The 25,919-nt window shown below is 36.0% G+C and overlaps 1 protein-coding gene across 5 annotated transcripts in view; it reads left to right on the top strand.

Annotated features, from left to right (window-relative positions):
• LOC107083385 (dipeptidyl aminopeptidase-like protein 6) overlaps positions 1 to 25,439 on the top strand; it is a 134,656-nt gene extending 109,217 nt beyond the window's left edge. For 3 of the 5 annotated variants that reach the window (XM_015372583.1, XM_015372581.1, XM_015372585.1), the window contains exons 4-26: positions 326 to 420; positions 2,114 to 2,188; positions 2,294 to 2,346; positions 2,655 to 2,736; positions 7,193 to 7,313; positions 12,325 to 12,479; positions 14,461 to 14,558; positions 14,689 to 14,815; positions 16,729 to 16,767; positions 16,924 to 17,031; positions 17,114 to 17,205; positions 17,281 to 17,328; positions 17,406 to 17,518; positions 17,731 to 17,778; positions 19,079 to 19,177; positions 19,256 to 19,325; positions 21,172 to 21,366; positions 21,455 to 21,509; positions 21,616 to 21,718; positions 23,250 to 23,305; positions 23,400 to 23,472; positions 23,575 to 23,648; positions 24,301 to 25,438. In XM_015372583.1, the coding sequence (XP_015228069.1) occupies positions 326 to 420; positions 2,114 to 2,188; positions 2,294 to 2,346; positions 2,655 to 2,736; positions 7,193 to 7,313; positions 12,325 to 12,479; positions 14,461 to 14,558; positions 14,689 to 14,815; positions 16,729 to 16,767; positions 16,924 to 17,031; positions 17,114 to 17,205; positions 17,281 to 17,328; positions 17,406 to 17,518; positions 17,731 to 17,778; positions 19,079 to 19,177; positions 19,256 to 19,325; positions 21,172 to 21,366; positions 21,455 to 21,509; positions 21,616 to 21,718; positions 23,250 to 23,305; positions 23,400 to 23,472; positions 23,575 to 23,648; positions 24,301 to 24,447 (2,126 nt within the window). In that variant the 3' untranslated portion in view covers positions 24,448 to 25,438. Of the gene's footprint in view, positions 1 to 325; positions 421 to 2,113; positions 2,189 to 2,293; positions 2,347 to 2,654; positions 2,737 to 7,192; positions 7,314 to 12,324; positions 12,480 to 14,460; positions 14,559 to 14,688; positions 14,816 to 16,728; positions 16,768 to 16,923; positions 17,032 to 17,113; positions 17,206 to 17,280; positions 17,329 to 17,405; positions 17,519 to 17,730; positions 17,779 to 19,078; positions 19,178 to 19,255; positions 19,326 to 21,171; positions 21,367 to 21,454; positions 21,510 to 21,615; positions 21,719 to 23,249; positions 23,306 to 23,399; positions 23,473 to 23,574; positions 23,649 to 24,300 lie in introns of all 5 variants that reach the window. The other 2 variants (XM_015372584.1, XM_015372582.1) reach the window with 1 other exon arrangement.
• Positions 25,440 to 25,919: the final 480 nt, after the last annotated feature.

Below are 25,919 nucleotides of genomic sequence, written 5' to 3'. Positions count from 1 at the left end.
GAAGTATCACCTTGCCTTTATTTTACTATGATAGTATGGATTGAGCCCTGAACTGCTGTATTTACTGACTCTTTATTACTTTAAGTATATTTGTTTAATGTTCAACAATGAAATTAACTTATGTTCTAAGAATCAATATAAGAACTAAGTATTACCTGTTAACTAAGCAATTATAGCTCTTTTAAGTACAGTTTTCCCTTTAAATTTAAGCCAGACTATCGAAAAAAAACAATGAAGTCTTGTTTAATGCAGTTTAAGCTTTTTATGTCTTTAGATTGTTCAGAATCGAACTCCCTAACTGTATTGTCATATGTGTAATTTACAGACAAAGAACTGCTGTTTCGATCAAGAAATGGTAATGTTCTCAGGTTTAATGCGGAAACACAGAAAGAGGAGATCATTGTGTCAAACCAGCTGTTTGTGAGTATGACTTACTTACACAGTTGGAATATGCATGTTTTGCGAAATGGTAAATGACCTGTACTTAAAGAGGGATTTGACAAGTCCAAAGCCGCCGAAGCACTTCTCACTAAATCCATACATTCACCCATTTAGACACACATTCACACACTAACAGTGGTATGACACATTGTAGCCATAGCTGCCCTGGGGCACACTGACAGAAGCAAGGCTGTCTTACAATCGAGGCCCAACAGGCCCTCTGGACAGCAGCAGCCAAGGTGGGTGAGTTGTTTGAGGTGCAGTTGGTCAAATAAGACATTACACAGTGTGCATTGTTTTATTCAACAACTTGTTTATTTATTTTTTTTTTGTTATATATTTCATTATTTATTTTTTAACCAGCACTTAAAATTGTGATGTGATTACATTGATAAAAAATGGGTAACCCATAATATACTGTGAAAGTTCAGAGTTAAGATTTTTTAACTCTGGCACATTAAGCAAAGAACAGACAAAAATACCAGCAGAGGGTCAGTTTGGGTGTTATAATTCGTGCCCCATACTGAAAAAAGCCACTCAATGTTTTATGGTGAGCAGTATGTCAGACCTAGAGAAGGAGGATAATGAAAGAAAGAGATGAAGGATTAAGTGCTAAATTACACAAGAAGCATATTTTCCATCTGTCAAGTTTTTCTCAATGCTTGGCCATTGTTGACCTCTTCTTAAGCTCACGCTAAAGTGCTTTTTACAAGCAATCATACCCCTTTGCATTTTATGCCATTTACCCATGGAAGAACCACAAACCTCTCTATATATTATTTAGGACTTTTTCCTAATAGATTAATATAAATTAATTCCTTCAACATTAATAAATTAGTGCTGATGGAAGTGGCTTTTCATGGTTTTTAAGTTGTTTTTTTCAGGGCTTATTTTTTTTTTCAAAGACCTCAAAAACATAATGAGGACCATGAACACAGAAGACAGCTAATAGAGGAAGTCGTGGAGAAGTTAAAAGCAGAGTTAAGTTTTAAACAGTATCTCAAACCAAACAACTCGTCAAACATTGTTTAATCCATGCATAAGTCTTCAGACAGCAGCGGAGACTGAAATGATCTTCTTTCTATAGATCTACAAAGCTAGTAAAGTCATGTCGCTATAACTGCAGCAAATGGAGATTTTACAGTGTATTGACACCAACTATAGATTGTTTTCATTTCACTCTATTATTTTCCACTTCATATGGTGGATCTATTACATAAGTCGCATTGAAATACAATAATGTTTGTGGTTATAATCCGACATAGTGTGAAGTATTTCAGCGAGTATGGATCATTTAAAAAAAATCATCTCTCAGTATTGAGGTTGCCCATCCTGTCCCTGATATTCAATCTGAAGGAGGCCATCAAATATCAGGGCTCCTGATCCTCATGTTTTTAATGAGTCCCAGACAAAGCCAGCTTCAGTCAAAGATTTGGGTGTAAAATCCTGCAGAGTGTACTCATGCAGAAAAAATCCTTCTAACAGTTCTAGATAAAAAGAAGATAATCTATTTCCTGAAATCCAAAAATCTGTAATAAGTTATTTACATAACAATACATACACAAGAAAGTTTTCATTATTCCAAGAGCTCTGAAAGTAAGTTAAAAAAAAAAAACATTTACCTAAATGCAGTTGTTGTATAATGAATGATTTATTTTTTACATTTTTTCAGGACCGATCAAAAGCTGCTAGATACCAGTTGTCTCCAGACATGAAACACGTGATGTTTGCCTTTGATGTAAAACGGGTAAAACAACAGTAATAATGCATTACAATGCATTATTGCATTGCATTACAATAATCTAATTTTGAGCTTTTGCCTCATTTGAACTGATTCTTTCTGTTTCAACAGATCTATCAATACTCCTATTTGGCCAAGTACATCATTTACAGCCTCGTGACACAGTAAGAGCCTCCTGCATTATGTCTCTCTCCACCTCTTCTTCCCCTCACAGATCTCTGCCCTCAGTCTGACCTTTTCTCGTCAGTTCACTGACGTCAGCCATATTTAACTGCTCCCGTTGCTACCTTAAGGAAATGGCTTTCAGTTCAGTTTAATGTGGCGGAGCACATTGACCCTAAATCCATCTGAACAGTTTGCTTGTGTTTGGAAACATGATTTTGGGTGATTGATGAGGTATAGAAAGGGGGACAAATGAAAGTAATGTGCATTGCAGATGTGATAAGTTCACTATAAACTGCTCTCTCCATAGGGAGACTTGGCCTTTAAATCCCCCAGAGGTGCATGACGCTGTTCTACAGTATGCTGGATGGGGACCCCAAGGCCAACAGCTGGTAAGCACGCCACCCTGTTATTGTTAGACATGCTGATTGGTGGCATTCTTGTGGAGAGCCTTTATAGAATAGAATAGAATAGAATAGAATAGAATAGAATAGAATAGAATAGAATAGAATAGAATAGAATAGAATAGAATAGAAATATTCCCTATTGACCTTCATTGGGGAAGCCCAGCAGATAACAGCGGGGATGTAACACATTCTGAGTTTGTTGAGAGCAGTGATGGTTATAATGTCTAACAGCTTCTGGGATGAAGGATTTATGTGTTTTATAACAAAAGATTATGAGCTATAAAAATTGAAACTGTTTGTTTTGACCTTCACCACTGTCATTCAGTGTTAGTTTTATATAGTTCATGAGCCGGTCAGAGGAGCAGAGGCAGATGGCATCTCTGCCCAAGCAGACTGTCTAACTCAAACAGAGTATGCCAGTCTTTTAGCTTATACTGCAATGTGTTTGCAACCATTGCAAGTGTACTGCATAAGTATTCATTTTAAGGACAATGTTTTTTCTATTCCTATTTAATAATCCAGCACAGAGTATATATATTTGGAGAGGAAGGGTGGTAATCTGTGAGTTTATTAATGTTTGACAATAGAGATAAAAATTTTATTTTTATTTTTATTCACCTACAAGGTGTGAAATAATCTTTCAGTCTCAAGTTTAATTCTAGAGAATCAAACTCTTGCTCACCATCCTCTGCAAAAACATTCCATCCGTCTGTCTGTCATGTCTTTCTTTAGTTTATGACATTTTCAGCCAGATGACGGGGTATCAATGCAACTGAAATTTTTTCTTAAATTGTTAGTCCTAATCTAGTGGATTGCTTATATTCTGCTCTTAAGAACACCTTCTTAAGAGGAGAAATGTGCCCCATGAAGACATCTGCGAGGACTCCGATGTTGACGGAGATTTCAGATCTCAAAACACGTCTCTCGAGACCATAGTACAAAATGTATTCATAGCTTATCATTTATTATTTTATCCTTTTACACCACAAACTGCATCTCTGGAGTTAAAACTACTGTGACTTAGGTATTTGTGTCATTTAAAGGCAATTAAGCGAATCTATTGGGGATAAAAACCACAAGAAAAAGAATCAAATGATCTTTTTTATTTTTATAACAAGGCCTCTGTGACTCACTTTTAGTCTATTAATATATTCATTACATTAGCTCAGCTCTACATCAGCCTTGAAATAACATGCATTTGAAAAAGAGCTTGATATTTTATATTACATAAGATGCATTTAGTCCAAACACAACAAGAGAAAATGGAGCAAGAGAAAAAAAAACTTTTTTCCCCTTGAATAAAATTTAAAAGGTGCAATAAATTCAAGCACCAACAATGTTTTATTTTATCATTCTTATTCCTTGGATTCCTTTTTCTACTCTTGTCTTAATTAGTTTTTCTTTATCTTTTTAGTTTATTACTCCTGTGTTTCCTCAGCCCTAATTTAAACCTTTCTGTTCTGTCATAATTGCTCTTATTGGATAACTGCTAAGATTACCGATGCATTTCTTTGAAAAAACATTACCATTTTGAGTTGGATGAGACTCTGTCTGCTGGGGAAGACGGTAGGTTCATTTACATACGGTAATGGTACACCTGATTGTTTTTTTCACAGAGCCTTAGCTGTATTGTAGCTCTGCTCTTGATTTAATGAGCCTCAGAGGATGTGCTGAAAAACAAAGATGAGCTCTCATTTTTCCTATCCGTCTGACCTGGACATGTTTTCTTTCCCCCCATCACAGTTTGTGAATGTAATGATTTCCCATTAAGTTTATCAGAACTGGAACAATTCATCATCCGCATATAAAACCAAGGTGTGTGCAGCGTGCAGTGAGGCATCATACGTACAGTGAGATGGATCCTGCAGTGCCCTCTTTAAATGACTAGCTATTACTCTACCGTGACACTGCAATCAGCAAGGCTGGGTCAACACCTGAAAAAAGAGGTCATCCTGACAAAGCAATGTGGATTTTACAAAAAACAAGAAATCAAAAGGAGTTTCATGAGGACTGGACATTTCACCCTGTTAATCCAAGATGTACAAACATCAGTCAGAAGCTCTACATGTATTTCTGATCTGTAGCTTCTTTAATTTCTCTGCCCCTAAACTTGTTTAACGCCTTCCTTTAAATTCTTAAAAGTACAAACAGAAGTGGGAGTGAAAAACAAGAGAGAAAAACACCTGTTGAGATAGGTGTAATTTGGGATTTTTGGGGTTGTCAGTCCAAGGATTTAATTCCCTTACGATCATTTGGAGTGTAAGTTGATATTCTGAGCTTTGAGTCTGCTGTATGTAATGAGTCATGTACTGAAGTTGTTTTGCAACACTAGCAACCCACCAGTCTCTCTATTTTTACCAACTCCTATATTGATTAGAATTGCACCAATCAGGTTTTTGCAGATGATATCCAAATCTGTTTTGGGGGTATATATATATCTTTGACCTAGTGAAACAAATTTGTCAGTTTGCTGTATATAACAAAAGACAGAAGCAGTCGTAATAAAAGAAGCAATTATACAAACAGGTAACTGCCAACCAGCTCCACCGGCGGCCCTATCCAGGAAACACACAGCCGGGCAGACGAGCTCCAAGCCAGCTCCCATGTCAGAGGATGAAAGAGAGCATATATAGTTAGTCACAGTCAGAGAAACAGGACTACACTGAAAAACAGACCAAGCTCTAACATCAATAAATAAATCTGTAATATTAGAGGATATACTTTTTCTTAGCTTTTTTGTTTTGAAATAGAGAGTGGACTTCATATGTGGGAGTGCAGACATGGTAATATAATATTATTACAATAGAGTTGACATATAAGCATTTGATTAGCATCCATAATGTCCCTTAAAGACAATTACCATCTCTCAAAGTCATAATAATTTTATTATTATTATGGTTATTATTATTATTATTATTATTATTAGTAGTAGTAGTAGTAGTAGTAGTAGTAGTAGTAGTAGTAGTAGTAGTGTAGAAATAATAATAATCCAAATATTTGCTGATCCTAATTACAGTTACGCTTCAATGTTCTTCACTCCAGAGCAGCATAGACACTGCACTGTATTGTTGTTACTGCATCCTATTTTTTATCATCAGGCAGACATCCTTCCATATAATTATGCTTTTGTATTTTTTTATATTTCTCTTGTTTGTTAGATTTAACTGGGCATATTCAGTTCATAACCAATCCCTTCCTAATTTGTACATCATACACAAATCGATCACACTCTTATCTTTACTGAAATGGCAATGTTAAAAAAAAATACTCAAAAAGATTGACTGAGGAATAATGTACTCATCTTGCAACAGTGTGCCTTAAATTTACCCAAACCATCTGAAAGTTTGTTTTATTATAAAAGACAAAGCAATGACATCTGTATAAAGACAAATGAGTCTTGATTAACAATTCAGGTCTTTGCTACATCTTTCACTTTTGGTAAATTTCTGTTGAGCAGGACATTCAGCAGGGGAGGAGACAACGCTTCTGTTTGGATTAAGATTTACTCTATATAGTGATGTAAAGCCAGTCTGGTCCTTGCACAAAGTTTCAATTTAAGGACAGAAACTGCTAGGGGCATGAAAAATGCAATGAAATTAGGGTTAGATGTTTTTTTCAGGCACAGTGGTCTGCAGCATGAGGCTGTTAAGGCCTTCACAGTTCTTGCTCTCTGATCAAAGTGACAGGATCTCTAATACTGGCTGCATTTAAATAGAAATAGAAAAGGCTAGTTTTCCCCATCTAACTTGATGTATTTATGCAGTTGGTGCATATTAGGTGGCCTTTAAAAGCCGTCAAGGTTATGATAGACAACATCACTGGAAATTGAAACTAATGTTATTGGACTGCATTTTTACCAGTTACACCTACTTGAAAATTGTGTTCTAATTCTGCCAGACCAATAGTTCTTTAACCTGCTTTCTAATTTTGTTATCCAACATTGACTGTGACTGCAGCACAGTCTGTCATCAAAATTCAAAAGAATTTTTTCATCATTTGATTGAATTGCTGCAGGGAACCAGACATTTCAGGTTTGCACACCTACAGAAATTACAAGGTTTTCAAGCATCAAATTCAATTCATCAATTGCAACAGTAAGTGGTTGTTACATAACAATGACAGGAAATAAAAAAAGGTTTCTGTGAATGGATTAAATTGTTGCAAGAAAAAGTAGCTTGGTAAATCTCATTATAAGGACATACTTTAATTGCTGGGTTTCTCATTACTCTTTTTTCAACATCTAGGAGTCCTACAGTTTTTTTTGTGTATATTATAACAAAAGGCTTTTTATTAGAGAAAGAAGAATTTGTGGCTCTGAAATTTTTTGAAGAGGGTAAGAGGGCAGAAGTGCCTCTTAAATGTTTCAATGCTGTTGATAACAAAACCACTTTTATTAGCTTACAGAAAAAAACTGTCAATGTTTTGTTTCTCTTTTATCCAGATCTTCATTTTTGAAAACAACATCTACTACAGGTCGACGGTGGATAGTCGATCGATCCGCCTTGTCTCGACTGGTAAAGAGGGGGTCATCTTTAATGGGCTCGCTGACTGGCTGTATGAAGGTAAGGCATCAGTGTGACAGATTTAGGCAAATATACAATCTGTAAATTTGGCATCTTTGACCAAATTTTCCAAATATTTGAATTACTAACTAAACTATGGTAACTAGATTTCTGACATTAAATCCAGGGACAACTTGGAGATAAAAAAAACAAAACAAAACATAAATTAACAGTAAAAATAAACTACAAAATTTGAACCTATTTAGGTTTAGCAGATTTTCATTTTCCTTAAGGAAATGACTTCAAGAAAGTAGTGTGTAAAATTGCTCTCATCTACAGTCAAAACACTAATAAAACATTTTTTTATATAAAAGTGTTAATTAGTATTATTAAGGAAACATATACTGTGTGTTGCAACAGTGCTGATCTGATTTGATTGCAAAAAAGCTACATTCTGAAGTTAAAGTCATGGTTTTATAATATATAGAAATATTATAGATGTTATATAATATAACATGTAAAATAATAATTTTTGCCCATTTTGTAAGATGTGATGTGAAGTGAAGGAGATAGTATTTGAAGGAAATCTGATTTACAAATAGAAATCTGAAAAATGTGCTGATCATCTTTCTTCCTCTGCTTCAAGTGCAAAAGAATAAATCCTTGTACACTCATATATACTTTGAGACTATACAAATACAGATCTATTTATCGAGAAATCAAAAGGAACAAGCAAGTTCTATTGTAATTATAGCAGTATTTAAAATTTGAAATAAGCATTTTGTTAGATATAAGCATGATTGCATGATTGATGAATATAAAAACAGCTTAGCAACAGGAATTTTAAAATAATTGGCCAGGTTTCTCTTGTAAAAGAGTTTCTGCATCTCAATGGGACTTCCTGGTTAAATTATGATACAAATACAAAATAAAAAACTTGCAATTTCGATTGTCAAAGTTATGTGAATGCAAATTAATGCAAATCTTAATTGTAGCCAAATTTTAATAACACCCATTTTGGATGTTATATGGGCTTTAGTTTGAAGATTATTTTTTCTTTTGCTGCAGTTGTTTCTTGAAACAGCTCCCCTCGTTCCCACCTTCTGCTAAGAAAGAGAAACAAAAATAGTGTTTGGATTTAATAACAATTGAACTTTATTGATCTCACATTGGAGAATTTTACCTCAGCATTTAACCCATCCCCTTGAGGAGCGGTGGGCTGCCATTGTGGGGCTCCAGGGGAACAATCGGGGGTTAAGGATCTTGCTCAGAGACCCAGAGTGGCAGTGGGTTTTGAACTCACAACCTCAGGATTCCACGCTCTATGCCCTAACCACTAGACCTCCGCTCTCTTTTTTTTTAAAACCCTTGCAGAGAAAAAAATAAAATAAAAACGCACAATTTCACATCCTTCACCAGTGCACTACATAACAAGCAGACATAGAGAAGTGATTTATTCATTACATGGAGTCCATGGATAAAGCTTGACCTCTGCAAATAGGACTGTATTGTATCAGTATTTATAGGAGAAGCCCAAGTTCGGTATTAAATCATTCATTTATTCATTCTACTTTATGTATTTTCTCATTTTAAGCCATCTTAAAATCTGTCCACTATCTTAATTAATAATTCAACTCTGCTGTTTCTCACTCCTCTGAAACACCTACAGGAAGTGCTTTGTGTCAAAGCAACGGGTTTCTTTTGACACAATTTTTTATCCACAATTTCTCCATAAGCTGTAAACTGTATATAGGTCAGGGGGACAAGGGGCCGTGCCCCAATGCACTGATGGGTAAAACTTCATAGTGATAGTACTGCCTTTCTAAATTATTTGGTCTTCATAAAAAAACAGAGAAAAAGTCTGGTTGCCTCCCATTTAAGACTGTTTTGTGGTAGGTGATGGTACTGTGTACCTTTACATCAATCCCACTTAAACTTAAAATTACAAATGTAAGTATTTTAAACTGTTTCCATCCATATCCTTCTTGCAGCGTTGTCAGCAACCATCTTCGTCTTCCAGTACTGGATGCTTGAGATCACTGGAACTGTTTCAATGGAAGCAGAAACAATTTGTCTATAACCCTTATCCTTGTTGACATATGCTGTATTTATCCAACAACATTTGAAACAAATTTTTAATTGAGTTTTGGATATGCGCCTATACCCCCAGCAGCAGCAGCCTCTCCCTGAGGTGTGCTGTATCTTTCAGCGCATGTTTTGATCTGGAGCCGCACAGCTGGCTACATTTCAGTGCACCTCCTTTCCTTCACCTCCCATCACTTGTCTTTGTGTTCAAGCACTTTTAATTAATTCACATGCAGAGTGCTGCAATCTCATGCAGCAGATGTTCAAAAGCCAGGAAAGTTTTAATTTAATGTGAGACATTTTCTGATTATGGCATATGTGGGACAGACGTTCTAATTACAAACCCCTTTGATGGGATTTTCCTTACAAATGTACTGAGAATAGTAATCCCGCTTTATTCATTTCCAATAAACCTCATAAAGCTTTTGTTAAGATTCTCGATTATTAGCTTGTAGATGAGGTTGAAACAGTTTGGGATAATAACTGTAAAGATAATGTAGTTCTGGTTATTTGAGGGAAACTTCAGGGAGTTGATTTCCCTTTCATTGGATTATGTCTTTGTTTCAAACAAAAAAATATGGCAGATGTAATCTATTTTCTGAGCTAAAGAAGCATTTAGCTTCTCATATATTTTTTTCTGCTGGTTTATATGAGGATTTTTCAATGGAAAACAGCTAAATTACTTGTATTTTGCACAAATTTCATTTTTATTTAGGTCAGCCAAGTTTTAGCAAAAGCTGTTAAGATCAGGCCACTTTGGGTGCAGTCATGGAAAGCTTACCAAGTTTATTTATCATTTTCTTTATGTTTATAAAACAAGCTAGATTCTTATTCGCTTTGCTTTTTATGTATTTGGAGTGCTTTGTTAAGCACTTTGTCCTGCCTTAATAATTTTATATACTCTATGGATAGATAATTTGACTTTTTTATTGCAGACTTTATTACTTATGTATTTATTCAGGTTTTTGTGTTCATAGTAAGGACACAAATGCTTAAAATGGAATTAAATAACCAGAAGGATCATGTTAAAATGGGGAGATGTTTACAGCTAATGTTCAGTAAACTCACTTCTTACCCCTGCTGGTAATTCTTTCATGTACTGTAGAGAGGTTTAGATAAGTTTAAGATGGTGTATAAACATTACATTATATTGTTTACTCTCCATTTTGACATAACTCTTTAATAATTTGGTGTGTAAAATACACCATATTTTATTTATAAACCAAGAACTGTGCTTTAAACATAATTAAACATAGTAGAGTTTCAGCAGCTCTCTGTGCGGCTCTTTCTTCCAGATTCCACTGTCTAGATATATTTAAGCTCAGAGTACAAAGCAGGGTATAAAAACATGCAGAGGCCTGCAGCAGCCAAAGCCATCTCTCTTTCTCTGAACATCACTGTCAGTAAATGGTTTCAGACAGTAAATTAAAAAAAAATCCAGACTTTGCATCTCTCACAGGTTACCAAAGTGGAGGTTAATCAGGTATGTATGTGCAGATTTTTTAAAAGCCTTGCTTTTTATATTCCTTCTTTTAATCCAAACTTGCAGGAGTACTTTTTTGTGAATTGTGTACATCCACCATATACGTTGGTTGTAACTCATTTAGAAGTTACACAACATCATGCTGAAATGAAATGTAATACTGAGAAAGAGCTATTGATGTTTGCTCTTTAATGTTTGACGCCTTTGTCATGTCAGCTTATTTATTTTTCCTAAACTCTTGCCTTTAATTAAATAATTTAAATGTACTGTTATAGCAACCATTCATGTCTTTGATGTGATTAGTTTTCATAATTATTCCTCAAGGTGTCAAACCTAAAATAATATAAACATGACCTCCACTTTTGTTTGAAAAACAAAAACTCTAAATTCATAGGATTGAAGCTGGCAAGTTTCATCACGTCTCTGAGGTTGAAGAGATGCTGCCGTCATCAGGATATGGTGCATCTGTTTATCCTCTGACTGCCTTTAAATATCTAAATGGCTGCTCTTTTAAAAAGTAAATTTTAAAAAGCATTTTTTTCTCTGTAGTCTGCAGCTTTCATATGAAGCAGGACATGTAACACCTCAGATGTACATCATCATTAACTGAGCATGTGTGTTACAGCATGCCAGGCTTTTTCAAAGACCTCCAAAGCATAATGAATTGCATCAATCCCATTATTCATGCACTATGTTGCGCTCAGATTTTTTTTCTAAGAGTTTATTTGGACCACCAGCCTTGAAATTCCTCCTGCACTAAAACATGGTCCACTCAACCTTACAGTTAGACCCAATCGAGCATATTCAGTGCTCAATGTTTTCCTGAGTCCTCCATCACTCTGCATATGCAGCAGTGTCAGAAATTATTAGTCTAATGATAAACATGACCACATTCTGCTCACCAAGGTTGAGCCAATCAGCTGTACAGTGATAAAGTTGCTATTTGGTCCTCCATGTAACTACAGTTGTGTGTTCTGGATTTTAATTCCTTTATTATAGTAGATCTCTTCTGCCCCCTGTTGGACGAGATACCACAATTCGGAGAATTCTATAGAAAAATGCATTTTGGAAAGAAAAACATTCTTGCAATTAATTTACATTACTTAGGGTTTATGTGTAAACTGAACAGGCCTAGTTGTGGAATGATTACATATTTTTATGTTAAAATGTGGATGTCAGATCTAGCTTTAGACATGCAAGAGTTTATTTCAAAATAATTCCCCAAAAAATGTCTATTCAGCTGTCTTGCTTAAAGAGTTAGATAATGATAAAAAAAATGTTAATACCTAATTGATTTTCTGATAACTTTGATTATATTCATTCTGGAGCTTTAGCTTCACACATGGAAAGCACTTTGGATGTATAAGATTTTGTTAACAAGATATTAACGAATGGCAAACATCTGAACTCCTACTTAGATCTATGTCTTATTTAACTTTTACTGGACCTTCACAAGATCCTACAAAAATAAATTTTTGACACTCTCTGTTCTTGTTTTAACAGAGGAGATCCTGCAGACCCACATTGCCCACTGGTGGTCTCCAGACGGACTGCGTTTGGCCTACATGACCATCAATGATACGCTGGTGCCAGAAATGGAGGTTCCATATTTCACCGGTACACCATATCCTGGAAGCCAGGTCTATCATTACCCAAAGGTCAGACTGGAGCACAAGCCACCTTAACTGTTGTACAGTTCAGGAAGCTGAGGATGGAATTAATTGATTTAGTTTGACTAAACGCATGAAGTGAACGGGAGCAACATGTTGCTTTAGTGAGAATCACCCCAGAGACCAGAATCTCCTGCATGAGTTTCATCAACAGCACAAAAGCACAGCTTTTCTTTTGAGCACACTTTTGCCAGTGCAGTACGCGTTTACTCTGCAATGAAAGTTGTAATTTTGAATACCTTTTGTTTAGGAAGTGAAAGTGCTATGCTGTCATCCTCTGCTTCCAATCAGTTACGGCTGTTAATCTAATTCTCTTCGGGGGGGCAGAACAAATAAATGAAGAACAACAACAGGGAAACAGAACATAGTTTGATTCATTTAGTGTGCCACAGAAACAAAGAGCCTCTTGCAGCTCTCGAGCTCCCATTTATCATATGGTAACTCTGGTCCTGGTTCAATACGGCTGAAATAAAAGTGTAGCACCTTCATTTTTAAATCTGCGTTTTTTTTTGTTGCTCTTTTTTATTTTATGAACAGGTGAGAAACAAAAAGATTATTACTTCCAAAGTGACCCTAATATGCCATCATACTGTGGCCACAGCTGCCCTTAGGCAGCCTTTACAGAAACGAGGCTGCCATATATCAGCGCCACCAGGCCCTCTGACCAGAGACAACATTAAGATGTTATACACAGGGTTAACCATTACGAGGAAAGTAGAAAAAGCATTTAATCAGATCTATAAATGCCCATCACAGCACAGGAATGTTTTAGACGTTTTCTCCTTAGAAGTTGGACCGAATTCCTTACCTTAGCAGAGAGGCTGAATCTGGCATTGAACATAAGAACCAAACACCTAAATAAGCATATTGAATACATCAACAGCATATCTACATAAAAAGACTAATAGTTATGATAGCAAACTATTATACCCATAATTTCATTTTCAGACTTTCATTTAGCTTTTTTGACTTATGACAAGCCAATCTGTGTGCATGTCAGGCTTACTGCCCGTGTCCTCACTAAGACTAAGAAAGTAGAGCACAGCACCCCAGTTCTAAAGTCCTTACACTGGCTCCCTGTATCTCAGAGAATAGACTTTAAAATTCTTCTGTTAGTCTATAAATCTCTGAATGGCTTAGCACCTAAATACATCACAGACTTGCTATCAGTGTATCAACCCTCCAACCACTCAGGTCTTCTGGCTCCAGCCTGCTCTGCATACCTAGAACCAGAACTTAACATGGAGAAGCAGCATTTAGTTCCTATGCTCCACTTATCTGAAAAAAACTTCCAGAAAACTGTAAAAGTGCGGAAAGCCTGAGTTCCTTTAAATCAAGACTAAAAACACATTTGTTTAGGATTGCCTTCGACTGTTCTAGTTAAACATTTCAACTGAAACATCATTAGTTCAACTTTTTTATTTTCTTTAGTCCAACTGTTTTCAATGTTGTTTTTTGTTTCTGCATTTTTCTTTCCTACTTGCTTTGATTCTGTTTTATTTTCCTATATTTTGATCATGTAAAGCGCTTTGCATTGTCTTTGTACTGAATTGTACAAATAAATTTGCCTTGCCTTGCCTACTCTAAAATCTTTAGCTATATTAAATATTTCTTGGAAACTGCCACAGTTACAATACCCTGAAAAAAAAGAATGCAACTGTTTTTGGCATTTACTTAATCATATTTAGTTACTTTAACACATTTTTTTTTTCATTTTAGCAGGGTAGGACATAAAACGATTGTGTTAAAGTAACTAAATATGCTTAAGTAAATGCCCAAAGCGGTTGCATTATGTTTTCAAAATATCTCAGTGTATAATCTTACCGTGACAAAATATTGCTGTGGGTTTTTGTGTGCATAATTTTACGACGATTCCCCTTATAAATTAATTCAGAATATCAAGCTTTTGTTTGAGCTCGTCTCAGATTGTAAAGCAAATCTCATCTTTGGGATTTTGTTTCCTTTGCAGGCCGGAGAGGAGAACCCTGTGGTCCACCTGTCTGTGGTGGGCCTCCACGGTCTCCTGCACACAGTGGTGATGAGGAAACCTGATGATCCTCGGATAGGGTGAGTGACAGAAGAGCAGCACATTTATGTTTAGGAGGCGGCAAGTGCCAAAACTAGCCCTGAAGTAGTTTGTTAGGTCAGACAGCAGCTATCCAATGTGTGATGTATTCTTTTCCTTTTTTTTCCCCAGGAGGGAATATTATATCACTATGGTGAAATGGGCTACCAATACAAAACTGGCTGTTAACTGGCTAAACAGAGCCCAGAACAACTCGATCCTCACACTGTGTGAAGTCACCACTGGAGTCTGCATTAAGGTGACACAATCTCTGACCGATGTCTTTGTCAAAGCATTTTGGTGCTTGTATTCACAATTTCTCTTCCTCTCTGTGAATTCTTCTCTTTTGCTTCTGTAGTTTATTTTGAGTGAAAAGTTTCCACCCCATTCTGCCATTTGACCTGCAAAACCAAAGCTGGAATTAGGTCCACAGAAAGTTGACTATTGTTTTTATTGTTTGTACCTTTTTACCATTTGGGCTTGAAAATGAGTGAAATATGTTCCTATCTCTCAAACAATAACCTCTAAAAACACTCCAAAATTAGATCGTTATTATGTGTAATTTTCAGGTTGTCGTAACTTGAAAGTACACTATTTATGGTAGAAAGTATATTTATGTTTAAATGACAAATGAGAGCGTCTGAAATACCAATGAAAAGAGAAAGCTATGTTTTGCGAAACCTAAAAATCAAGTTTAGTTGCAAATGTTGTTAAGGTTATGTATCAAATGTTAAAATGTGATTTATTTTCTACTGTATTTACATATTTATTTTCATTATCGATTTTAGGTTATAGACTCTTTATAAACCAGATTCCAGATTTAGAAGTTGCTGCAGTTTCTTCGCTAATGCCTTAGACAGATCCTCCATTGTTCAACATGCCAGTCATATTACTTGAATTTCTTAAGTTAAATAAACAGTCATGTGTTTGAAAACATTTATAAACATATTAAAGGAGATGAATATATGTTATTACTCTAAGACATTTTAGTGGTAGTATTCACCTTGTATGCATATTTTGGGTCTGTTAGAGCAGTGATCACCAACCTGGCGTACTCTTACCCATCGTGGTCTGCAAGTGCATTGCAAGGGGACATGAAACTACTTAACTTCTTAGGCAGTAGAATAAGATAGGGCTGGGATCTGTTTTGCTTTGTGACGACCCAATTGAAAAAAAAAAAAAAAGCTTTTATCAACCAAAAATTATTTTTTTCTTATATGTTTGAGTTCCCCTTTAGCTGTGACACCCATAAAAACCAAGCCGAGGAACAGACTGGATGTAAAGAACAGCCTGGTATCCGCCCTTTTTCACACTGAGCTATTGGTGCTCATCAAAGCAGCTCAGGTGTCTTGATGAAAACAAACTAATTAAGTCAGTCTGACTATAGTTTTTGTTGTGTACTTTGTTCCCAATTCATCAAATTAAAATATGATTATAAGGGAGTTACTCAGAGGAGGTCCAGTTTTAAAAATACAGGTTTATAATATCATTTTATTTTGTATTGATTTTGAATAGTCACTAACTTCCAGGCAACATATTTATGTTGGTTTTTTTATTTGCAATGGAAAGCATAAAATGCCTAAGAATTAAATACGCAAATTAAAGATTGAGTAAAATAGCTTTAATTTTATAATCATCTGTTGTATGTTCCACTTTTGGACAATCACCAGTCATTTTGACTGAGAGGGTATTCATGGTAAGACAAAACGCCCAAAGGTGTACACAAGTACACATCAAATCTCTGTGCTACTCTGTTGTATTTTTTTTATTTTTATTTTGTTTTTCATTGTGTGTGATACATGTACACTTGCACCTTAATCCTTATTATTGTTTGCACCTTCTTCTTTAATTACTATGCCAATATGTGACGAGTGAATTTCTCCGCTGTGAGATCAATAAAGCTCATCTAATCTAATCTAAGTCAAAAAACAGTTGGGAAACACTGTGTTAGAGGATCCTTGAGTATTGAGAAAACCATTGCATGTAGTGGGACATAATCCAGACTAGAAATACAGTAGAACCACACTGTTCTTCGATGTGACTGTATTTTTCTCTTGATATTTACAGAGTGGTCTAATTTTAATTAACATCTTTAGACAGCCTTTTTTTCTTTGTTGTAAACAGGGTTGTATTTGTTTCTTTGTTTGCTGATATTCTCATGTTTCTTTCCAGAAACATGAAGATGAGAGTGAAAGCTGGCTTCATCGGCAGGTACTGTAGGCAAAGATTAAAATCCTGTCCTGTTAAGTGTAAAAGTGTTAGAAAAGGCTTACTCTGTTAAAACTGAACAATTACATAATGAGCTTAAATCTAGAGCAGCTTTATAGTAGAAAAAATATTTTCCTTGACTTGTGTTTGTCCATGCAGAATGAACCTCCACTGTTTTCTAAAGATGGACACAAGTTTTTCTTTACTAGGGCGATCCCTCAGGGGGGTAGAGGGAAGTTTTTCCACATCTCTATGTCCACCACACTGGTTAGTATGGGCATAGCTTACTACCATAAAAATGTCTGATGTTAGAGAAGAATTAATTTTTTAACGGCTTTTTGTCATTTAGCCCAACACCAGCACAGACATCCTTCAGTCTCTGACATCTGGAGACTGGGACGTCACCAGCATCTTGGCGTACAGTCATGAGAAGAACCTTATGTAAGTTATACTCCTCCACACAGTACACCTGGCAGTGCTTTAAATCAGTTACTTGGACATCTGGATGATTTACAGATACTTTCTGAGCACAGAAGACGACCCAAAGAGACGGCATTTGTACAGGTAGGATTCTTAAAAAGTCGTCTGGATGATTTTTAGTTGGGTTTTTTTGACGTTATTAACACTGCGTTGTCCAACAGCGCTGACACAATCGCTCCGTTCAACCGCTGCTGCCTCTCCTGTGACTTCAAGTGTGGTTTTGTGGACGTTTCATTCAGCCACAACATGGAATACTTCTTGCTCAGCTGCAAAGGTGGGAAACATCTACATTAAACTTCCACCCTGCAAGATTTGTGTTAAAAATCAGTGTTATCCTGAGTTTAGTGGAAAATTTCATAATTCATATTTTATGTCAGACTAAGGATTAACATAAACTGAAATGTTAAAATTGACCAGGTTTTTAAATAGTTATTTAAGTGATTTCAGCTCTGTTAACCAATTGTCTTACCTCTACTTGTTATTCAGGTCCAGATATACCAAGTGTGGCAGTTTATAAAACAGGAGACAAACAAAGTGAGTTTTGGAGTTTCACACAGAAAATAACTTGACTTATTTTCCTGCAGCCAACATTAAAGGTTTTTTTTTTTTTTTTTTTACATTGGCTTCTTGATTTTACGTTATTCTACTCACACATATTAGTTTTGTGTCATTTGGAGCTGTTACGAAGATTTTCCGTTAGGTTATATCCAAGTAACGTCTTCCTATGGGCAACGAGTTGAAGGCACAAACTAAACTGTTCATAATTTATTATTTATGGTACGTCAGCATTCATAACATGTAGCCGAATCACTGTCCCCCAGACGTCCGCGGTTATATTTTTTATGTTTATATATATATATTTTTAAAGTGGAGTGTGTATGATGTCATTAGTTTTTTGACTGTGGGAGGAAGCCGGAGTATCCGGAGAGAACCCACGCTTGCTCAGGGAGAACATGCAAACTCCATACAGAAAGAACCCAAGCCAGGAATCGAACCTTAAACATTCTTGCTGCAAGGCAGCAGTGCTACACACTGTTCCACTATGCAGCCAGATTAAATCCTAATTCAACAATAATCTGGGAGATTTTCTTGCTACACTCGACAAACATATAAACGCAAAATTTTTGGTTTTTCTCTGACTTTCTATGAGATGAACTCAACAATCTAAAATTTTTTCCACATACATAATATCCCCTGTTCCTGCCAATATCCAGCTACTTTGCACAGCCATTGAAGAGGAATGCATCAACATTCCACAGGCCATATTTGACAACCCGTTCAACTCTAAAACTTTTTTAACTCATAGTGGTCACACCAGATACTGACTGGTTTTCTGATATTTTTGTTGAGTGAAAATAGTTGAGTTCTGGAAGCAGTTGGTTGCGTTAGACATATGTATCAAAGAAAAGGAGGCTATAAAACAAATGCACAACATTGTTTTGGGGATTTATATTTGTTAAAAAGGTTTTTCCTCCCACTTTACTATTACTGTATGGGAAGCCTGATAAACGAGACTAGATGTGAGATTAAATGTGTAATTTAAACTCGCAGGCAGAAATTGATTTGACCACTGGCAGGTGGGGCTAGTTTACTAGGCTACTATTATTCACTACTTTTTATTCGTCACATTATATATTATGGTTACAATTTTAACTGATCTCACTTAAAATACACTCTAGGGTCTCTGCCAGCCAGGCTGGCTTCTTAGAAAACATCCATTTGAGGCAAAGTTCATGCAGCAGTCATCGGCTCCAGTAGAACTCATACAAGAACCGCACACATGCTGGCTGCGTTTCACTGAGAGCTTCTAATTGATCCTTTTCCTGTTCTGCAGAAGTGTTCGATGTGGAGACAAATAAGAGAGTAAACTACACATATAACAACATGCAGATGCCCAAAGTGGAGAACAAAACCATCACCATAGAGGATTACAGTATGTAACTACGTTCCTAATCATCTGTCTCCAGTCAGTTATTGGGATATCTGTTGATCATGTTCTTTATTTCTGCAGCTCTGACCATGCAGATTCTGAAGCCAGCAGGATTTGTAGAAACAGACAAATACCCACTGTTGCTGATAGTGTGAGTCTGACTGTTGTTATTTTCTTTGTACCTGAAGCCCTTAGAGTTACACATCACTGTTCAGTCAAACACAATTTTAACTCATGTTTAGGCAACATTTGTGGAACACATTTGTATATAATAGCAATGTTCATTGTTTGCTTTCTCTCACCTTCAATGCATGTAGAAGGTCTTTATAAAAGAGACTAAACTGTGTAAAACTTCTTCTTGTCCATGGTTATTCTCTTTCATTTTAATTAAGCAACTTTCTCTTGCAACACCTCTAATACTGAGATGTGCCTGTTTAACTGAAAGAAAGGCGTTGAACTCCACATGTGAAGAAAATGGTCTTAGTATCATCCTATAGAGATGAAAGCTATAGAAAACTGTGCAGCTGGGTGAATCATGATAATAAAAATCATGATTTTGTAAACAGGAAATCATGTAAATGTAGATTGCCAAAATGAAATAGACAAAAAAATTGTTAAAACATTATGATATACTGCTCAATGATATCTCAGTTCCCACTTTGAGATAACTTTGTTTTTATTATAATTATATGTAGAGGTAACAACACAAAGGCAGATATAACATCCTGAATTTAATCACATAGCAAGTTTAACGAAGTAAGGGAAAGCACCTAAATATCATGGAATGTGGAAAAAACAAAACAAATGCAGGCTGTCTTGTTCAGGAGTCACAGAAAAAATTAAAAATGGATTAATTAGAGTATCTAAAATTAAGTTCTGTTCTAACATATCGCTCAAATAGCGGCTATTTAGTGTAAATCTAGACAAATTGATCTCAGAGGCTCGGGTTTCTGGCTAGTCCAAGATTCCCAAGACCACAGCGAATTTCTAATGTCCCTCCATCTCAAACAGTTCACGACTTTTCATACAAACTCAGTTTTTGAACCTGTCAGCCATGGTGACCTTTAGAATCTAGGTTTCAACAAAAGGCAATAACTGGTAACAGATTTGGAGGGATTCACTTTTTAACTTCTGATCTTAAACATTTCTCGTTAAAATCTCGGATAAAATAACGCTTTTATTTCAGGCTGTTACTCTAACTGGAAACTCCTTATGACTTCATTTCCTGTGTGAAAAATATTTTTCTTATAAACACCCTCCCAATTCAGACAGCTGACGGTACATTTCGGTCTTTACCCCTCTCAGACTTTTCTACAGCTTCACCTTCCTCCACAATTTTGTCTGGATTTATAGCATTAGGCCTGTCATTAAAAAAAATAATAATAATAAATCAATTATAGCATGATGAAAATGAATCACATGAGACTTTTAAATTAGCCCAGCAATTTACATGAGTTTGTTTATTGGTTTAAATTGTGTCTCCCTACCTTTTAACTAAAGAATCTGGATAACAAAAGGTTTCACTCTGGTGCATCTGTTTCCATTCCTTCCTTGCTAGTTAAGAATTGGAAGACTAATACAACAGCTATGGTGTGGAAACACTTTGGATTAAAAATGAAAAACAGAAATATTGTTTATCACAATATATTTTGGGAAAATGAATCGCAATTTGTTATAGTAACAGGCCACACCATGATAATCTGCTGCAAGTCACAGAAATTAAACTAGAACCAACACACATCCTTTGCTGATGGGATGTAATCTGATTTTTTGAGGGGACAAAATCCAGTTAAAATCCTAATCTTAAGGGTTGCATTACCTGTTTTCTCATGTTATGCCAGCATACACAGATGCCAGATAACTCATCCTAAAACACACCCGACCAACAAGGCTGAATAAAAGTTAAAGAGACCTAAACATGGATGCTCTGTAATTATAAGTCATGCACAATCCAGCTGGTATATTAGTTTGAAGGGATTTAAACTCTTCCTGTGCAGAGACGGCACACCTGGTGGGCAGATGGTGACGGAGCAGTTCTGGGTGGACTGGGCCTATGTTCTCGTCAGCAGTTACAGCACAATCGTTATCCGCTTTGACGGCCACGGTAGCGGCTTCCAGGGAACCAACCTGCTCCATAAGGTCCACAGGAAGCTGGGGAAGTTGGAGGAGAGGGACCAGCTGCAGGCACTCAGGTAAAACCTTTACTCTGGCTGTGAGGCCGACTGAAACTGAAGGAAAGATAGATTTCTTACTCTATTCATTTTTCTTCTTTTATTTTAGGTTCATATCAAAAGAAGGGTACATTGATAAGGATCGAATGGGAGTTTATGGGAAGGTAAGAGTGGAATATTATTAATGTTAAAAATAATCATTAACCCAGTTTGCTTCTGCCTTCACTGAACTAAAGCTGAGAGGATTTATGTTTCTCTCACTGCTTGCAGGCCTACGGGGGATACTTAGCCACAATGCTATTGAGCTCTGAAGAGTTTACTCAGCTGAAATGTGGAGCAGCCGTCTCGCCTATAACAGATTTTGAGCTTTATGGTATAATTTCCAGCTGTTTTTAATTAACTTTTTCTCTAGTGTGTCAACAGTTAACATCCTCGTGCAAAACCTTTGATACTTTGTTACCAGTTAACATTCTGTGTAGCACAACTCAATTTACAGAGTAATTATAAAATGGAGGGCAAAACGTATGATTTTACAGTGTGCTATGCATTTGTTTAAAAAACCCTTTTCTTTATAACACTAGAAAATGATTTAATAATAATAATAATTGAACTTTATTGATCTCACACTGGAAAAATGTATCTCTGCATTTAACACATCCCCTTGGGAGCATTGATATGTCACTGTGCGGCGCCAGGGGAGCAGTGTACAGTAGGGTTAAGGTTCTTGCTCAGGGACCCAGAGTGCAGGCTGTGGGGATCCAACCGGGTATTTACAACCCTCTCAAAGCACATTTGTTGTTAAAAACATAGAGAGCACGTCACAGTTCCAGATGGGAAGCATAGTAAGGGGAGCATCATGTTTTGGGAGCTAATTTATGATAGGAAGAAGACACAGCACAGCAAATTCATGGTCCCGAATGGTCTCCTTTCCTACCTGAAGAAGCCTTGGTTATTTTATCTGAATAAGCAATGATTCCAGTATCTGGATATGCAAGCTGGTTGACATATACCGCAGCAGAATGTCGTCTCAGCAAGAAAATGTGGTTCTACAAAGGCAGCCTCAACACTAACACATACAAGATGTTTCAAATGTTTCTTTCAGAATGATTCGTGCACATTCTTAAAAAGTCTAAAATTTGCTTTTAGCTTTTTCCAGGGTTGGATAATTATGGGTGCAAAAATAAATAAGTAAATAATAGGTTTAGTGTTTGGAAAAAAAGTTAGATTTTCCTCACTCTTTTCTTTTTACGTTTTTCTCTGTACAAAATGTAAATACGAAATCTAATAATACTGAACAATTGCAGCAGCTTTTATATTCTGTTATATTTAAATGGTATCTTTTATTTTTGTTTAGAAAAACCACAACCCAATTTTATAATGTTAGGCTTTTGGCTGGCGGACTGAATGCTCTATTACTGAACAAACTGACAACTTTAAATTCAGATTCAGTCAGACCATTGGTCCAGTTTTAAAGCAATGCTGCTCTTTATGCTGGGAATTTAAAATTAGAAGCCAAATTCAGCATTGTTACATGATTTGTGAAACCTAAAGCCCGGGAAAATTCATTTACTCTTTCGGAAGTTTGAGGTAAAAATAAAAGAAAACAAAACAAAGGTTTGTTCTGTAAAATAGATGCTTTTCAAATATGATCATGGTTTGGAAATCTGGATTTTGGTAAAAATTGGAAAGTCATTCTCCTTTCATTTTGCTTCTTATAAATACCCTACATTTTATTAGTCTGTCCAATAAAATTACAATAAAATAGATTTGTAAAATAAAATATACTACATTTCTGGTTGTAATGTTTTAGAACGTGGAAAAAGCTTAAGGGGTGTGGGTATATTTTCAAAGACAAGATGTTTGTCGTTTAACTTTATTTTCCTTTTTTTTCACCAAAATTCTAGCATCTGCATTTTCAGAGAGATACCTTGGACCGAAGAGGGACTCCCGAGTTTATATGGTAAGCCGTCTTCAGATTTAAGATCCAGATTTTAAAGTTTGAGGAAAACATATCGAATGAAGTTGTGATAGATTTTTCTTTTTCCCTTCTTCAGGCGGCAAATTTATCTCAGAGGGCGGGTCGTCTGCTGGAGAAACAGTACTTAATAATTCACCCGACAGCTGATGGTATCACACGTACACAGTTGTTTATGATTTTAAATCACCATGAAAGAAGTAATAAGAGTCTGTGTTTCTCTGTGTCTTTGCTCTTATTCTCTACAAACACAGAAAAGGTTCACTTCCAGCACACAGCCAAATTTATCAACCATTTAATCAGCGAGAAGGCCAATTACACTCTACAGGTGAGCTTCACATGCTGTCAAAGAGATTCTTGGTTTTCACTGAAACATTTATAAATGTCAAGTCAAACAACAGACAAAACTTAGTGAACTAAATAAGTATTTTTTTTTTCTTAAAATAAGTGAATTTTTTCTTGAATTAAGGAGGTAAGTGAGACACTTTGCCAATGGAACAATACAATTTACATCTAAAATAGGAAGAAACAATGGCATTTTCTTATTTTAAGAGCAAAAACACTAATTCTATTAGCAAATTACCAAATCAGTGTACAGTTCTTTTCCAGGTAAAATTCAGGTGTTTGTAATTGTGCTTTTAACTGATGAAATGGGACATGAATTTATCATATTTGGACATTCTTATATTTTCTTCTGCGTCAGTTATTTTTTAACAGTACAGTATTCTGAAGAAAATGCATCTGCAGTTTTCTACCAGATCCTCCTTAGTCCATGGCGACTATCATGTGTTCAGGCCTTTAAAGTGGCTTCCTTGTGGCAGGCTTAGTCCTAATTATTCCTGAATTCCATTTATTAGTTTGGGTTTCTTTCAGACTTTTATAAGAGGATGGTCTCTCTCTGTAGGTACAAATACATTTCACCTGCAGAGAGACCTTTGAACTTAATCATGAAAGTAGTTGTATCTGTTACTATTTTACAGATTTACCCGGATGAGGGCCACTTCCTGCACAGCGAGGGCACACAGCAGCACCTGAGTCAATCCCTCCTCAACTTTTTTGAGGAATGTTTTCGGAAGCCGGAGGCACCCAAGGACGATGAGCCGGATGAGCCAGAGGAAAACAGTTAAACCCAGGCAGCCCTGGCCTGCTCCTGTATCACAGCACAATATGCAACAAATCTTTCCAATCTAAAGTCTACACCACCTGCCGTCCAATCTGATTTTAGCTCTAATCTGAAGCACCTGCATGTGTGATCCCTGCGGTTCGACTCACACTGGCTGCTGTTGAGAAAACCAGTCACACAGAGGCTGAATAAAACTCAGATAAGAACAGATATATCTCCAACTAGCTGGACCAGTGCGCCCTCTGGTGGACAGACAGAGGATCCTCCAAACCCTAACAGGCAGGCTAAGCAAGTTCTTTGCAGGTTATTCCCATGAAGAGAAGAGAAATCATTTTTTTTTTAATGCTGCCAGTTTGTGATAACCTTGCCAATTAACTTGATTATTGTGTTCTTGGTTTAATCAGAGTTGTTTTTTCCAAATTCTCTGTTTAATGTCTTACTGTGTGTCAGTGAAAGCATCAGTCCATAGTGGCTTTAGAAGTTGAAGGCACAATGTAACGCTCAAAGATTGTATAAATAATGAGGTTTTAATAGTTTCTTTGTGCCCACTTTTCTTTATATAGCTCTTGTTTTAGTCACTGTGCCTTACTGTGGGGGGATGTTCACATTAGGAGCCCACACCACACTATAAAACAAGCAACATGGTCCGAACAGAGCAACAAAGACATTTATGATTTAGAACAAAGTATTTCTTGTATTTTTTTCCTCGCAGCACATTGGACAGAGCTTCATATAAAATAAACAGACATCATCTTATATTACCTACCAACACATGTAACCATTAGTTAGTTTGCAGTTTCCTGATATTTAAAGTCATTTTATTATTTGAACAATTGTTTGCTGATGTCCTAAAGAGCCTTTCCTCACTGTGTCATTTCTGTTTGTACCGTGCGTGGATTCCAGTCAGCTGCTGTAAAAAGTGTATAAACCTGACATGAAGTCTCTATGTTGTATGTGCAACTTGTACATAAAGCATTTTGAAATGTATTTTGTCTTCGATTTCCTGACTCTAAAGCAGCATACTAACAGTGCAGCAGGACATGATGCATTTTATGCATAAAAAGTCATATTTTTTCATTTAAGCGAACAGTTATCAAGAGTTATCTACTCCCTCTAAAGGTAATAATAAAGGCAAAAAAAAATCATCTTAAGACACATACTGTTACCCATAAACAGAGTAAATGCACAATAATTTTTAAACTTTTGAAATTCTTAAACTGTAACTTTTCATAGTTTTATCCTGTTTATATGATCCATAAATTCAGAAATTAAACAATGATAGTTATTTTAGCTTTAGTCTACAATCTGTAATACTTCAATTGCAAATAAAGAAATCAAGAAATCTTGTTAAGAGTTTCTAAACCTTTATTTAGTCTGTAAGTCACCAGAAAAAAGGCAGCCTCTGAATTTGGTTTCTAAGATCTACATGGAAAGGATGCATCATAAATGCAATAAAGTTGCCCTTACCTGATTTTT

Source organism: Cyprinodon variegatus, unplaced genomic scaffold, assembly GCF_000732505.1.
Source record: "Cyprinodon variegatus isolate N-32 unplaced genomic scaffold, C_variegatus-1.0 Scaffold73, whole genome shotgun sequence".
Taxonomy (NCBI): Eukaryota; Metazoa; Chordata; class Actinopteri; order Cyprinodontiformes; family Cyprinodontidae; genus Cyprinodon; species Cyprinodon variegatus.
Note: the sequence above shows the minus strand (reverse complement) of the source record. Positions and strands in the feature narration are given on the sequence as shown.